Below are 16,443 nucleotides of genomic sequence, written 5' to 3' on the forward strand. Positions count from 1 at the left end.
ACGGCACCGCTGCTTTCTGGCCAGGTGCAGTCGACACCTCCGAAACAACACCTCAGCTTTGGCCTCAGTGCCTGCCAGCAGTGTCCCCTCTGGCCTCCATAATGCTGCTGCCCCCTTTGAAAACACCCACAGAACGAGTCTCGAGGAGAAAAGACAACGCAGAAAGAGCCGTGCCTCGCCAACACCGCCTGAGGAGACTTTCCACTGTGCCTTTTGCCATCAGACTCGCCTATCCCGCATCAGCCTTTTTAGCCATCAGCGTGCTTGTAGCAACTGTGGGTAGAGCCCTTCCCAATCTTTGTTCGCAAAGCCCGGCCGTGATGATGACGACACCTCTACTTGCACGACAAAACTGGGCCACCCCTTCCCTTAGCTGAAGGCCACGCGGCTGTCACGCCCAGCAGTACCTGAAAGCCAAACCAAAGGAAGACCGTGACGCAGACACTTCCCATCAATGCTTCAAACTCGTTACTTCCAACGACTTGCACTTCTTAACTCAGACTGCAACACAGGCACTCCGAGGAGAAGCAGGACCCGGCTTCAGGATCCTGCACCTGGAGCTGCAAAGACCCGCGGAAGAATGGCCACTGGCCAACGCCGAGCCACAGCCTGCGTGGGGAAATCCAGCGGCAGCAGGACACACAGTTACACGCCTTGGGGAAAAATTCTGTGCTGACAAGTCCGATTCATATGTCTATGATACTAAAGTGATTTAGAGAGTGAGAGAATTCTGTATTTAAAACCTGCTAAATACTGAGGCCAAAGCACCAAGCTCATGCGTTAACTTCCATACCACAAAACAGAAGCAGCGGTGGTGACAGCTCATAAAAAAAAAAAAGAATTGGCAAGCATAAGGTGGGATGACTTTTACAAAAAGCTGCCGAAAGAACAGGATGTTAAATGAAGATACAGGATTACCTACGACAAAATGGATCACCATCTTGGGAACACTGCTGAAGGCTAAATTCACCGTGGGCTGCAGCATCACGGCAGGCTCACGCCAAGGCAGGACTGAATAACGGTTCTGACTGACAGAGATGCTCTGGAGGGACAACAAAAATGCCAGTGACAGAAGGAAAGTTTGAGTCAGCTGGAACTCATTTTCTCCAATTGTGCCTCAGTTTGTATCACCTAAATATTACATTCTCACTTGTTGGTGCATGTTTATCTCGATTGATCAAATACATTATTTTTAATTAAAAGAAAGGGCTGATGGACTTGCATGAGTTCTTTCAATTAATTTTATTGAGTAGCCAAATCTGATAAATTAGCACAGATAAAATAAGCATTTGCATGTGTTACAAATGACTTTTTACAGGAATAAAACAGTGAAAATTACAAACTGTAAAAAGGAGGACAAGTAAATCCTGTCTCAAATTCTGAAGGGGGAAGATTTATAACTTCATACTGAAGATCAAATGTTTGAGTTCAGAAAACAAAGATTTAATATTACAATATTATACACTACTTTACAAAATTAAATTTACTATAAGGATTACATCCATAATAGTAAACAGAACCTTAAAATCACATTTAATGGTCCCTTACTTAACAGCCATTCTGCATCTTTGATTAAATTGTTAAGAAATTAATTCTAAATAAAAATGAATCATTCTAATTATTGCAACACAGTCTATGTGGACTTAGACTCCAATATATTAAATTAAAAACAATAATGAAAGCAAAGTAAAATGGATGGTAACAATGTTGGCTGAACACTAATGTGTCAAATACAGAAACAGTTTAAAAAAAAAAAAAAAAAGTCTTTAACTAGAAAAAGAGAGTACACTTGCAGTGGTAGAGTTGTCATGCTGAGATATAAGTACCAGAGCCACTCTTGCCTGGTTTTGCAATTCATCTTCAGCGTCCTTGTTTTCTCAATTGTAGGTAAAAAGGACACATCACAAGGTAGTTTCTGTGTTCATCCGTCCTGCAGCGCCCTGACAGCGCCCCAAGGTCAATCAGCAGGGCCCTTCCCACCGCGAGGGAATAAACTAACAGAAAAGGTCAACACGGAATTTCCTCTCAAGTGAAGAGAACTCCAACAGGGTTCATTTGATTCTTGTTTATAATGTTTTGCTCTGTCAAACTTAGAAGGACTCTGAATCAAAGTTGTTAATTGCCACAAGAGCTGACATCTTTAGCTGTTAGCCTGGTGCACAGAAAGCAACGGAGCCATCTCCAACATTTATGGGGTTTTAAAACAAAATAAGGGACACAGTAGCAAAACACTCATAGTAAGAAACAGACTTTGGGGCGGGCTGTTAGGATGAAGGATGATTTTCAACATCTCAGTGATAATATACCCCAAACCACAAGTTTTAAGTCACAATCTATGCAGGTGCATAGCTTCCATTTATGATTTAAATGAAGAGACCTCTTTCCCCTGGAAAAAATAATATCCAACTGTCAAAACTTAAAAAACCTCTTTGTTACGACTAGAAACTGTGCAATTCTCTGAAAAGCTGTTCAAGTAAATACACTCCTGTTTGCTACGGAGGCAGCAGACAGGGAAGCTTAAATTGGTTCTATAATAAGTCTTTTCATGCTATTTTAGACATTGTTCTGAACTTTAGCTTCTTGTGCTCAAGCGACAAGAACAGTTTCCCCAAGGGAAGGAAACTCCTCCCCTGAAGTAAGGCAACTCCTGACAATCACGTGCAGCTACAGCCTGAAATGGGAGCAAATGATTATACCCTACGATGTCCCCCGACATTTGTGTCACAAAATGCAAGTTAATAGCCTCAGCACAGTTCACATTTGACCACTTACAAGTGTTTTACCTCTTCAAGTTACTTGCCCCAGGAAGTAGGTTTTGCAAGACCTTTATGTTAATCACTATTAAACAAAAAAGCCAACCAAGATTTCTTCCGCGTGAAACACTTCCACTGGCGTAGGGTCACAGTAACTGAAATACTCTTTGTCCTGGTAGCTATCAGAGATACTTAATCTCCAGAACAGAACAGTTACCAATACCCTTTTATAAAATGATTAAAATATTTCTGTATATAAATTTTCACTTCAAGTCCAATAATATCAACCTCCATCTGTAGCTCTGGCAAGGATCTGAGAGTACATTTAAAGCTTTTATTTGGTGCACACTGGCTTTGGACCTAGGCTCATCACACAGCTGCAGCAAAAATAATTAAAAAATCTTGATAACTTCAAGCTCATCTCAAGCCACAAACAAATCTTCAAACGCAATATAATTATTTTTTTCTTTGGAAAAATAATTTCCAATTTCCACATCAGAATATTCAGTTTGTTGTCTCAAAACACGAAGTCTGAAGTGCTGTCACGCACACTCACTTCAGCAACACCCTAGATTTTAGGGGCCCAACGGTCTCTTAATGTAAACAAGAGCCAAGTCTACTAAAAGTACACCAAAATATTCTAGTAACCTTCCGTGCCCTTCCCCTCCCACACAAACTGAAATTAAACCGGTTCCTTTTCCTCACAAAAAGCAAAGCTTGTCATCTCCCCAAATCCACTTTTGCTGCTGACTCAGCCACTGACTTTTTAAAATGTGTCTCGCGTCGGGCCCGCTCCTCCAGGCTATTTCAGAATTGGAACACTGACTTATCAAAAGCTTGAACAAACTGAGCCACCTTGTCCGGGTTAAGCTTACCTTTAGAGCCATTAGCCATAACCCAGTGCAAGCACTGGCTTCTACACTTCCAAAGTATTTGTTCATTTCAGAATGAACAAACTGTTTCTTTTCTACTTTAAGCATTAAGGTGAACATTGAGATGCTCTGTCTGTGATCACTGGATGCACTTAGAAAGAATTTCCCTGCAAAATCATCATCAGTATTGTGAGGTTTTATATCTAGCAGCGAAAAAAAAAAGAAAAAAAAAGCAAAGAGTTACAGAAATATACATTTTGAACAACAAAGAACTCTTTATTTTACAAAATGTGTTTCACCTTTTCAGTATTGCCTTTGTAAATGTACTTCATGCTGCAACAACTTACAGTAAAAACATGATTTGCAGCAAATTAAAGGTGCTCAACCAGTTCCAACAGTTTGATTTTTTCTTTTTAAGGTACAATATTATGTAGTTGCACATTTGATTCTCAGATGTGGTCCTTTATTTGCTTTAGTTCGTTGAAATCACAGTGAGAACTTCTCATCAACTGCCTCAGGCCACAGATTTAATGAAGATATTACAAGCACAATCGTTCTTTACTTTCCTTAAAGAAGTGAACCAAAGGCTAGTGTTTCATTTATTCACTTGCTGCTGTATATGAAGGAGGAATTCATAGTATGATAAGGCTGATTCTGTTCTGTCTTCAATCATATTTTGGAGAAAACTTGATTTCAATGGACTGTCGTCCCTTAAAAATGAAAATATAAGTGTCTGAGTAAAACAAACATTTGCCAAGGTCTACAGTGCAATGCCTTAACCACACTACAGGTCAAGTGGGAACATATTTCAAGACTTAAGGATGTATGAAAAGAGGATCTCAAATAGCCCTTGTGATTAGTCCTAACAAGTGCACTTAACATTTACTTCATTTATCTGACATTAACTAAAGATTCTTCTGTGACATTTAGTCTTTTTTTTAAGTCTGTGGACATCCTAGTAGGAGACAATTCATAACAAGTCATATCTGTTATCAAGTTTCTTAGGCACAGCAGGCACCAGGGTTAAAACTTCCGTTAAGTCAATATATGAATTCCGCAGGTGTATTGTTAAGAGGTCTCTAAAGAAGCATAAAGTCTGTTAAAAATACTTACTTTATTATATATAATATAGGAAAGAAAGGTCTCTGTTCTCTCAGCCAGGAAATGAAAGCTATTGTTCTCATGGATTCTGCAGTTTCAAGTTCTGGGAGATGCGTCTAAGAGGCAAAGGGTGTCATTAATACATACGTGGTTATTTTACAGAAAAACCGTGAAAGGAGAACTTAAAATGAGCCAACTATATCCTGACCAGGCATAAGGGAAACCCAGACCGAAATGTTTGGTGATGCAGTTTTAGCCTTGTCTCCTTCAAAAGGGCTTGAAACAGTCACGTGCGTTACACTAGTATCAGCACTCGGCTATCGCAACAGTCGTGACTTAACTGTGACCGATACCGGTTTTATTGCAAAAACCAAAGGGTTACCCACTGGCTCACTGTGCTTACTATTCCCAAATATTCTCAGTCTGCTCTCACAGTTCTCAGAAACTTAATTATTGCCAGCCCCTTCTTACTGCGCTTTCATGGGAAGATCGATCAAGTTTTTGCCTGGAGGAACTCCAAGAGAGGTAACAGAAATTCTTTCTTTCCCCAAATCTGGGTTTGTAGTGAATAATAACTAGAGGGCTGATATTTGAATAGTGATACGTTAGTTCTTGTGAAAAGAAGATTCCGGTGGTGCTGTACAAAGAGCAAACACGTACCATGTTCTGTGGTATCGAGCCATAGTTTGGAACTCCAAGGACTTGGCTGATAAAGCTCTGTCCACAGTTCTTCCCAATCCACAGAAACATTACCTGAAAACACACCCAGCAGTAACGTTAATCCAACACAAAGGTCTCCTACACATTTTGAGTTCTCAGAAAGAAGGTGCGTCAAGGAAATTTGGATATGTCTTAAAAATCAACACCGCCACCACCCAACTTACAGAGCCAGCGTCCATAAGGTAAGCACCATCCCTACTCAACTTCTCCACCGACAGCTGGAGGATGGGTGGCTGAGGTATAGTTTTGTCATTTATGTTAAGAGCCCCCTAAAGGAAAAAGCAAAAAAGAACATTGGTTCACATCTTCATGCATTGAAGAGGCACAGGGATAGAAGGTTACAGACGGAGAGCACGTATCACACCGAATAATGAAGCTGGACCCTTTTTCTCCGTTTAGTTCAAGTCATACTTCACATGCATGATTTCCTAATAAATCTCAAAGTTTTATTTAAAGAGGGTGTACTTAACTTGATCTCACTTAATTAGTTCTAGAGCTGGAATATCAGATTTGTTATGTCCAGAAGATGTGATTTCTAAAATTATTCAGGCTCTTGCATAAACATTCTCTCACTGTTCACAGAACTACTTTGACATTTTAAAATAAAAGAAGCTACAGAGGGCCAAGAAGTTAAAAGCATATGTTACACCGCATTTATGTACATGTGGTTTATAGTGCAATGACACAAAGCAAAAGGTAAGGAAAATCCTTCCTCATCCACCCATAGCCACAGCACAGCTTCTCTCCAGAAGTCATCAACCCAGTCCCAAACAACAAACAGGAAAACAGGAAACAGTCGGTTTTAGCTACGTAGCTCTAACGTGAGATTTTTAACGCAAATTTACTTTCACATCACACAGATCTTTGGGATCAGACAAACGGACCAGAGCAATGCAGACACTCACCTCATCCGTGAGGTTATCAACTCGGTACAGGCTGGGATGGGTCATAAGCATGAGGTAAACGAGGGGCTGGTTTTTCACCTGACACATGGTAAAAATGCGTTCATCTAAACGGGCGCTCATCCCAGCTTGAAACGCTTTCTGCAAACAAGCAGGCATTTAATTCCACCGTTAAAGCAAAGCAAGATAAACTGAATTTAGCACATGATCTGTTGTTTACTTCTAATTTACCCAAGTCTTACAGAAGATCTTTAAGCATTTTCTCACACTACGGTATTTTACCACTATTTTACTTCTGCATAGTCCCCTTCAGTATTTCACACACAAATCATGCAAGTTTCTGTATTCCCATTTCTGGGTTCTAGAATTAACCATGATCTTGCATCGTTAATCCTTTCTAGTGAGCACTACAGCTGAGATAAAAGCATCTTGAAATACGTCTCTTCTGACATAGCCCTGAAAAATGCTGCTTCATGGAATTTAAATGAATCAGAGCAGCACATGATTGGCTTCAACGTACAGAATCTTAGGTAATTCTGGATTTACAATATAGTCCTGGTTGTTGGGGAAAAAAAAAAGTCAGCTATAACAAACAAGGGCTTGCTTCTCAAACCTGACTGAGGGAAACGCTTCTAGTCTTTGACATGAAAAAGCTCCAGTGTCAGTATGAACATGCTGGTTAATTCCTCACCAAGAGGTATGAAACAGGAAATTCTCTCTCGAACAGAAAGTCAGCTTGCCCAACACTTAAAATGACTTTTAGTTCAAGGAAATCCAATCAAAAAATACTTACACTGAGCAAATATTGCGAAATATTTTAAAGCTTTCGCAAGAACAACCAGCCAGCTGCCTCTCTGCCAGCCAGCTCTCTTTTAATCCCCACTGCACTGCTGTGTGGAGATGCACAAAAATTAGACTCCTGAAAAAACCACTCTACCAGTACCCTGCCATTCTCTAGGCTAGTCAGGGTCTTTAATATTTTCCTATTCCCTTGCTTAAACCATTTATACTTTTGGCTTTATATCCACTTCTAAATTCCCACCTCTTATCTAGATCATTCTCCCCAGTGATGTTCTTTAAACAACTTCTCTTCCCTATTGCTTTCCTCTGTAGGCAAAAGCAGAAAGCCCATCCATTTTCCTGATATATTTGCTCCATGAAATTCTTCAAAACCCTACATTTTTCGTCACACAACAGACTTCAAGATAAAAACGCATGTTTACCACCCATAAAATCATATATTATCTACCCAGGCTTGAGGAACAATTAAATAGGCTTTGCTCTACGTTAACATTTCAAGTAATCCAATTCCAGGGTGCAAAGAAATGTAACTGTTGTCCTGAGAGAACTTTATCTGTGCAAGAAGGATCACTCTCAAATCTGTAAAGTATCTCAGCACTCCACTGGCAAATTGCAGGAAGGCTGGTTTTATTAAACCATCTAAATCAAGTAACTTCTCCATTCCAAGCCCCACAAAAACACTGAAAGCGAAGACAGATGCTGGTTTGTACATCAAAGCAACGTTCTTTTCCATCAGGACGACACGCCAAACAGACAATCATCCTCTTGCATGGCTTCCCTTACCTGTTTTAAGAGTGCCAGAACATACAGTGGGAAGAGCCGCAGGGAGTAGGGGGCCATGAGGCCGGGTTGTTGAACGCTTAGCACCGAAGAACGGTAAGCAGATAACGAATCTATCACTGCATTGACCAAGGCATCCCGAGCGTCGCTCAAGGTAGCAGAAACCGATCGGTCCACAGCTAAAAAATAAGAGTACAAAGCTCTAATAAGCAGCTTGTCCTCCCATGGTAGAAATACAGTCACACGTGTTAACTTGTCTCACTTTAACAAATACTTCCGTGCATCTTAATAAGCTTTTACTACACTATAGAGGAAATCAAGACAAGTGATTCAAGAGAAAAGCCAGACACCCCTGATGATGCATCAGACTAATACTTAAGTCCAGGTGACTACATAAAGCTGCATTGATACTCTACCTAAGCCAGGCATTAAAAAAAAACCAGACAACAAAAAGCTCCCCAACTCTTGGGTTTGCAACTTAAAAAGCATTCTTAGAAAGACAGCATCTTTTCTTCTGATGTTACTTCCCAAAGGATTCTTGCTCAGAGCTTTAGGGCTATCATCCACAGTCAAAACAAGCTCTTATCCTGCTCACCCATGTTGGCCAAGAGCCCAGTGATGGCTTGGACATCTGCCCCCAGGTAGACATCACTCAGCGATGTTACAACAGGTAAGCACATAGTGTGGACACGAATTCGCCTTTCCCCTGTAAGAAAAGAAAAAAACTCACATCCTGTAGTCTCCAAACGTAGCTTTGGGGTTATGAAACGTTGCAAGAAATGCCTCCATACACTCAATAGCAAAAAAAAAAATAAAATAATTCAGTCCATGTATCTTACCTTTACTGGATGTGTACAGGAGAGCTGACTGAAAAGAAACAACCTGCATGTCAGTAAGACTCTCTTCGACCGACATTTGCACAGCATATCCCGCATCTGGGTTTACGTTGGGTAACGACAACAAGTCCGTAGATCGTACGAAGAAGTTCCCGTGGAAAGTATGAATGGAGAGCCCTACAAGATAAGCATCGCAGCAATTGGATTTTTAGAGTCACAAAGCGCAGACGCCATCGACACATCTGTCATCGCTGTTAGATAGCTCTGCATCGGAATGTTAAAATCCTTCTCAATCAAGTAAAGTATCTTTGGGCAAGGTCAGCGATCCCAAACACACAACTAATCCATAGGATCCACAAAGCCCAGCAGAAAGCAGGAATTTGGAAGTCAAATCGATGCAGAAGAGCAGTAAGTCTGTAGACTATAAAGACAGTTCCTTGCTGAACTAGCAGTCCAACAAGACTTCCAGTTTTAACCATTCTAAAATGGAACTTGGATGCCAGTAAAGATGCTACAATAATAAATAATAAAGACGCTACAATAATAAATAATAAAGATGCTACAATAATAAATGGTCTGACTCCTGGTACTGAATTTTGCCTTTCCAGTATTTTTCTTTTAATCATCCAAGCCAAAACACACTCAAATAACAGCAAACACTTTCCCTCTGTCCCCATCTCCAATCTGAAAAATTGCGTTCAAACCTTTGGTGCATCTTATCCTCATGACAGCCTCAAACCCAATCTTCCTAGTTAAATATCGTTTCAGTTCCTTTTGCAATTTCTCCACCTGGACAGGGTTGTGTTTATGATGGTAAGACTGGTAGTAATACACGCTGCCTGCAGAATACCTCGATATGCAGCCTGAAAAAAACCAATATACATTGGCAGAGCGCACACAGAGTTGTTGGAGTCTTTACAAATACCAGTTGAATGTAATATTCCCTTTAATTCTTCCATTTTTCACACCTGCAAATAGCTCTTACACGGTTATAGACCTGCATACAGAGACATAGACATAACTAACTACACATTCGTGTGTATGTATTTTTGGGTGTCAATTATCTATTGACCTAAAAATACAGATACTTTGTCACTTCAAAGTGTGGTTAAATGGAGAAAAATAATAGTTAAAATGCTAACAAAGCTTACTCTAGAGATGTTCACACTGATAGTTAAAGAGCATAAAAGAAGGAAAGTATGTCAGCCTCTTACACCAGGATGACAAAAATCCTGACTCACGATGGGAGAACACAGAAACAGCCAGGTTAAAATCAGCAAAGGCCAAAAGTTTACATTCTACTTGCTGTCATTGACACACTGGGTGCATTCAAGTTAAGTTCTTATACTAAGCACTAATGTAGATTCTATGTATTTGCCAAAAGTGCAAGAGTTGCGCGCCCCAAAGCAGCTTCGTACCACTTACCTAGAGAAGCCAAGTCCGAGTACTGTCCGCTAAGAAGAAATAAATCCACTGCAACCTGCTGCCCCGAGCAGTCCAAGGCCAACTTCTTGTAAAAATCAGTTGATGGGGTCAGATGTATGTCCTGGTAATACAATGGAGTGTTTCAAAAAACAAAGGAAATTCAAACAGAATAAAACACACTTATTGTGTGTTTTTAGGGACTGATCACGGGGATATTTAAAAAACAACAACAAACAGATCATTAATCTGTGTTTATAGCTCTTGGTGGTTTTTTTGTTACCTCAACAAGAGAACGACAGAATTAACCCAGAACAGGTAATTCCAGAACCACCCACATGTACAGAACAGGGCAGTCAGTCTCTCCAGCTTTGTGCCTTACTAACCTTTGCCGTTGCTTTTTGGTTTGGCTCTTCTCGTGCCTTTAGCGCTCCCATTCCCACAGATGGAAGCTGTGTCTGGAAGACAGAGATTCTACCTCCAGTGGGGGACATCAGTTTAAAGGCAGCCTGGAGCGCAGGCCCCAGAGCACTCTGAGTTTCCAGGGACTTGGTAAACATCTGTGGCAAGCTCCTCAACAGATCTTGAATTAGCTACAAACGAAAAGTAAAAATATTAAGATTCGGAGTCCTCAGAGTTTTTCTTCCTTATAGAGTTGATTGCTGAACATCTATTAACATTTCTAATATTAAGGAAGTAAAGAAAAAGCCCTAGCAAAAGTCAAGTACCCTCTTGTTTCAGGTTGGCAAAAGTTTCAGTCATGTAAATAAATTAAAAGACCTCTTTTTTCCATCTCAAACTTCACATTTAAACCATAGGTGTTAAAAAGGCTTAAGTAATCCCAAAATCACCAAGCAGAACCCAAACTATGTGAATGTCACTAGTTAGTTACAGTCATTCTTACCTCTTTATTTTCATTTAAGTTTACTAATAAGTTCTCTGGCATTGGTATAAACACATCTGGAATGAAAAAGCAAGGACTTAAGTTGTTGGTTGTTTTTTTTTTTTAAAAAAAAAAAAAGCATCAAGCTTCTCTCAGCTGTATTTTCCAAGCATTATACTTATTGAAAAAAGAACACAGTACCACAGACATGCTTCTTCTGAAGCTAGAGAAATTAATGATCTGATCTAGGAACTCCCACCAAACGTATTTTTTAAAAAGGCTGTCAAAACCAGCAGCCACCAGCAGATACTAACCACAGAATTTATTTCCTCATACCTTCAATATCTGAAACTATAAGCATCTGAGGCTGAGAGAGACCTTCCTGGAGACTGTAGAAATGGATCGTGCTGTCAAATGTTATGAAGCCTATTTTTGTTCTAGTGTTCCCAGGAAGCCTAAAAAGAAACATATGGTGTTCAGCAAAATGAAATTTCTTCTTGTGATTGCAGATAGGAAAGAGCTAGACCAAGAAACAAGCCTCAGAAATACCTTTTATACCAGGGCAACTGTGAAGGGAAAAAGACTACAGCTTTATGCTACATTTTAATACAATACTGGCCATTGCTAGCCAATGCTAGGAATTTTCTCTTCTAGCTAGGAGGTACTGGCATGTTCATGTCTATCACAAGTTTTGTAAGAGGAATGGAAATGGCAGATTCTAAGAAAAATGTACTCACGTGTCAAGATTGTCTAACAAGGTCTGGCAGACTGTATTCAAGTATCCCGTCTCTATCGCGTTATGAGAGACGTCAAACACAAAGAGGTACACAGGTGGCTGAGGTGGACGTAGCTGAGCGAAGAAAAGATTAGTTTTCAAAGTGACATTTACTGGATGGGTTTATTTGTTCCACTGCAAGGGTAAACTCTATTAAAACAGCATGCAGATGATAGCTAAAGTTTCTGAATGCCTTTCTCTCCTATTGGGTAATTCTAGAATTAGAGTTTTCTTCCAGAGACCTACATATTCTAAATACAGAAGAACTTTGACATCATAAATGTTTAGAAATTAAAAACTATCTGAACTTCTTCCCAAGAGTTCGCAGATACACGCCTTGAGGCAGCAACTGTTCTACTTAGCTGGAAAGCATCTTCTGTTAACAAGGCTTTTACTGACTTCCCTCTGGAAATAAAACAGACAGTAACTGAAAGTAAATAAAGCCTTACCATATATTCAGATGGAGCCATAAACTCAATAGTAGCATTCTGGACTTCAGGTCTTTTATGAGGTTCTCCATAAACTCTTGTCACAGGATTATACATGAATTCTTCAGGAACTATGCAGATAAGTTTATACGTTATTAATTCACACTAGTATTAGCTGTTGGAACAAATACACCAACTCTTTCAAGCCTGTTGGGCAAGGGTTCTCGGAGAACTACACTAGGTAGGGAGCAGCTACTCTGTCACCGGCAAGGGAACCTTGGGAGACCACACCAGACTCATGGTGCTTCGTTAGTGCCATGTCCAACGTCATGACCTTGCCCACAGGAAACATTTCTCATATCTCTCAGCCCCCGTGTGTCTGACAACAATCCCGAGCCCTGATATGGCCAATGATATTGAAGTCTCAAAGGTCAAGGTAGGGAAGGTTAACCTTTACAGCTCAGAGCAATTATGACATTTAAAACCTACCGTCGTTCACTCTGTAGCACAGATTGCATTTCCACCTCCTCTGGTCTAGGAAGCTGACAAAAGGGTTAATGTACGTCCGGCAGGTTCGGCATCTCACAATAGTACTCGAAGTGACCACAGGCAATTGCTGGAAAAGAAAAAGCTTCCTGTATTAAAGCATCGGCACGCTACAGTGCCTCATCTACGATAACATTCTGGCCTACCCTGGGCTTCCTGGTAAGCCAGTCAAAGCAGACTTGTCGGAGAAAGAAGAGGTTCTGCATCCTCACAGATCCCTCAAAGTCCTTAAGAAGCAGCCTGATGGGAATTGAGCTCTAACCTCTGGGACTGCAGAGGTTCCCTTTTCAAGCCTCCAAAGTTTTACTGTTGGCTGAAGACTGAGTCCTCCACCGATACAGATTAAAAATCAGAAAAAAACCCCCACAGCTTTGAAAAAGTGTTTCTATTGTAAAAAATAACAATGTTTAAAAGAGGCATTGCTCAATTCACAACGTCTCCTGGCTATCTCAGGACATCCAAACCCTTTTAACTTTGTTAATTCTTTATCAAGAATTAGTCCTAGGTTTGGTATAGAAAATCAGTAACTACAACTGATACTTGACAAGATAAAGCTATCTAAGAAAAACTGGAATTTAGATGTGTTGCCTTCTGTCACAGCGTAAGTGCTGTGCTGCCTCTAAGCTTCTGGTTTTGGGGGTTTGGGAGGTGTTTTTTTATTAAGAAGTGAGGCCTGAACGCTTAAAAATGGCAGCGTGAGAAAATTCAGAAAAATTACAGTGACCTTTATGGAATAGGGAAATGGGAGTTACCAGGGTAATTTTTCTCAGCCAAGAGTAGCCAACGTACTTGCCCTTCTTTTATAATTCATTGCCCAGCTCTAGACTTTAATACAGGCACAGTTGATATTTCAGCATTTCAAGTTTTGAATATTTGTCATACCGATAAGTCTTTGAAAGGATGAAGCAGGAGCCCCAAAGGAAGTTTGGCTTTATTCAATAAGGCCTGAGTTTGAGGAATGTTAGTCAGGGTACAGCGGAACAACCTACATGGAGGACAAAGGGTTATTTTCAGAGGCTTTCAGATAATCAAATAATGATTTCAATAGTACAGAGCATCCTTTATATTGTTCTAGAGCTGGTGAATTTCTATTTCCAGATAAAGGATCTTCTCCAACTCTGTTAAATTGTTCTGGTTTAGTGCGAGTTTGACCCACAGTATGTACTCTTGAGTTCCTGTGTTATTTTATACATGCTCTTTACGCAGAGCTGAGTGTCATTTTTGTCACTCATGTCAAAATTAAGCCTAACAAAGCTCAAAGTTGCACCAAATTGTAAAAGAATACAAAATCAAATGAATATATTTTAAAATATATCTATTTTTAAGCAGGTGTTATTTTGGAATACCATTTTGAGGTGGCCTTGTACACAGATCTGAACCAGCAAAGTTAAAAAAGTTGTCTTGAAACTACACAAAAATAACTATAAGCAGCCCCACAGTCATTCTGGGGACCCGAGAACTCAGTGGTTTCCACAAACCGCAGACAGACACGGTACTTCTGCAAATCCAGTCCCGCTTGTCTGTGTGATCAGCTTTGCCAAAGATGCTGTTATTTCCTTTACCTATCCTAAAAGGCTTGGCAAGCGGGAGTACCGGGTTATGCCCAGTTTGTTTGGGCTCCTCAGAGAGGTGACTTGGATGACCAACCGCCAGCCTCTTGTTTTATGTTCTGTTCACTGCGCTGTTTCAAATGGTTACGTCAATACAGAGATCACTCATCTTGTATTGCAATCTTTTTTGTGTACCTCACCAAACACGAGTTAACTCCTATTTTAGATCTTCTCGCAACTCTACTCATTGCCAGCTCTAAAGTTTTTGTATTGTGCCCATCTGTAGCTGCCTTGCAAGCAACATATTCTTCCTCATACTCCCTACACAGGTAATTTTCCTCGCTTCACAGTTTAAACCACTTACTGCCTTTATCATAACACAGCGAAGCCCGTTTTAAATGTTTTCTCCTCAAGAAATTAAGGAAATTTTTTTTGGTGAAGAGTTATATTTACAAGTAGGAAATTATACTTCTACTTATTTTGGTGAATGACAGCTATGGGATAATCTTACTCAGGGTTACAATTGAGCTTCTGGATTTCTTCATGCAAATTTGGGACAGGAGCCTTCAAGAGGGTCGTAGGAAGAATATTTCTTTCTTGAAGAAGATTCACAGGTCTTAATCCTTCTTGCTGTAGACTCAGGCCAGCCAGAGATGCAGTTAAATGATTAGTGCCCAGGGCAGGCTAAAGTCAAAGAACATTTCAGAAATTAACACCAATTATTTGGATGAAACCTAGGGTTCATTTAAAAAATAAACATATTTCCCTTTCTATCGTGTTTTGGTTTGTTTGTATATCACACAATTGCCATTGTATTCCAGCAATATATTTAGAAATACTACTTGCTACATCAACTTGGCCTTAGCATGTAAGATAACAGAGGTAAAAATTAGCATAAATCTGCCAAAAAGCTCTTGAAATACAGAGGGTCAGCTGACAAAAGCATCGGTCACTTTGCTTTGGAATTTCAGGAAAAAAAACCCCAAATACATCAGCTGACAATAGTAACTCAAGAGAAGGAAAACAGGCAAAAAGGGCTGAAAGTTTTAAGAGAAATATTCCGAACAGATTCAAGGAGAATACCCTTCAGAAAGAGCTGGCACACAAACTTTCCCAAACTCATACCAAGGTGTCAGCAAAAGCATTAGTTTCAGACTCTGTCCACCAGGACGAACAAACGGTGCACGAGAAGCAAACCGCAGAGGCGGCACCCCAGAAATACCCAGCACGTGCTGACCGTCGCTGCGCTTTACCCACACACACCACGGGTAACACCGAGATAAAAAACCCCAGACATTCTTTACCTGCTGGAAATGTTTTGATCCATCTGGATATTGCAAAGCAGATGCTTGCATGCCTGGTGCTCCAGGTGGAGACATATTTTGGTAGCCTGGAGGTAAGGTAGGGTAGGAATAGCCAACGCTTCTATTCGCCTTCAGATTTGGGGGTGCAGGAGAAGGATGTGGAGTTGCTAAAGGCAGAGAAGACAAATACATAAAGTTAAGTGCTTGCTCAACAGATTAATACGGCGGGAGGGATTTTTTGTTGTCTGTTTTGGTGCCGTTGGTTAGTTTCTAGTAGTTAAACAGCAACAACTGCAGTCAGTTTTGTGAAAAGGCTGACTGCTTTAGCATCCTCACAGGCAAATTTGTGCCTATTGCCAACGTTCAAATGTCACGCTTAGTTTAAAGACAGACACCAACCAAGTGTATCCATTTATACAGAAACGCTAAACTGCTGTCTTTCCCAGATTCTTAGAAAATGTTACGTAATAGGTAAATATTTTGAATTCCAAAGCCTTACCCATGAGGCCACCACCTTCTATTGCATCGTAGCTGTTTTGCACCACAGACCCATCACTGGCAGCAGATGTAGCATCACCTGTTAAGAAAGACAGATCCAGTAAAAATTTTCACAAGTTACTAAGAAGTTGTAATGAAGTAACTGCAAAGAAATCACACTTGCTGGATGAATGTCAAGATCAGCATAGTTTGCATCTACTTTTTTTCTATCCCAGGTCAAAACTGAGTTAAATACACACACCTCAGCCTCTTTCTCACACACGCTTTCCCTA

At 40.3% G+C, this 16,443-nt stretch overlaps 1 protein-coding gene across 1 annotated transcript in view; it reads right to left on the reverse strand.

The window, feature by feature from the left end:
- Positions 1 to 3,876: 3,876 nt before the first annotated feature.
- SEC24A (SEC24 family member A) overlaps positions 3,877 to 16,443 on the reverse strand; it is a gene marked incomplete at its 5' end in the record, with an annotated part of 14,135 nt that continues 1,568 nt past the window's right edge. Inside the window, 20 exons of the mRNA XM_009867565.1 lie at positions 3,877 to 4,335; positions 4,739 to 4,842; positions 5,387 to 5,479; positions 5,611 to 5,715; positions 6,352 to 6,489; positions 7,933 to 8,108; positions 8,525 to 8,635; positions 8,769 to 8,942; positions 9,470 to 9,628; positions 10,191 to 10,311; positions 10,574 to 10,780; positions 11,092 to 11,147; positions 11,407 to 11,525; positions 11,808 to 11,920; positions 12,295 to 12,404; positions 12,763 to 12,889; positions 13,702 to 13,804; positions 14,881 to 15,053; positions 15,674 to 15,840; positions 16,173 to 16,250. Of these exons, the coding sequence (XP_009865867.1) occupies positions 4,221 to 4,335; positions 4,739 to 4,842; positions 5,387 to 5,479; positions 5,611 to 5,715; positions 6,352 to 6,489; positions 7,933 to 8,108; positions 8,525 to 8,635; positions 8,769 to 8,942; positions 9,470 to 9,628; positions 10,191 to 10,311; positions 10,574 to 10,780; positions 11,092 to 11,147; positions 11,407 to 11,525; positions 11,808 to 11,920; positions 12,295 to 12,404; positions 12,763 to 12,889; positions 13,702 to 13,804; positions 14,881 to 15,053; positions 15,674 to 15,840; positions 16,173 to 16,250 (2,549 nt within the window). The remainder of the gene's footprint in view (positions 4,336 to 4,738; positions 4,843 to 5,386; positions 5,480 to 5,610; positions 5,716 to 6,351; positions 6,490 to 7,932; positions 8,109 to 8,524; positions 8,636 to 8,768; positions 8,943 to 9,469; positions 9,629 to 10,190; positions 10,312 to 10,573; positions 10,781 to 11,091; positions 11,148 to 11,406; positions 11,526 to 11,807; positions 11,921 to 12,294; positions 12,405 to 12,762; positions 12,890 to 13,701; positions 13,805 to 14,880; positions 15,054 to 15,673; positions 15,841 to 16,172; positions 16,251 to 16,443) is intronic.

Source organism: Apaloderma vittatum, unplaced genomic scaffold (genome assembly GCF_000703405.1).
Source record: "Apaloderma vittatum isolate BGI_N311 unplaced genomic scaffold, ASM70340v1 scaffold19664, whole genome shotgun sequence".
Lineage (NCBI taxonomy): Eukaryota > Metazoa > Chordata > Aves > Trogoniformes > Trogonidae > Apaloderma > Apaloderma vittatum.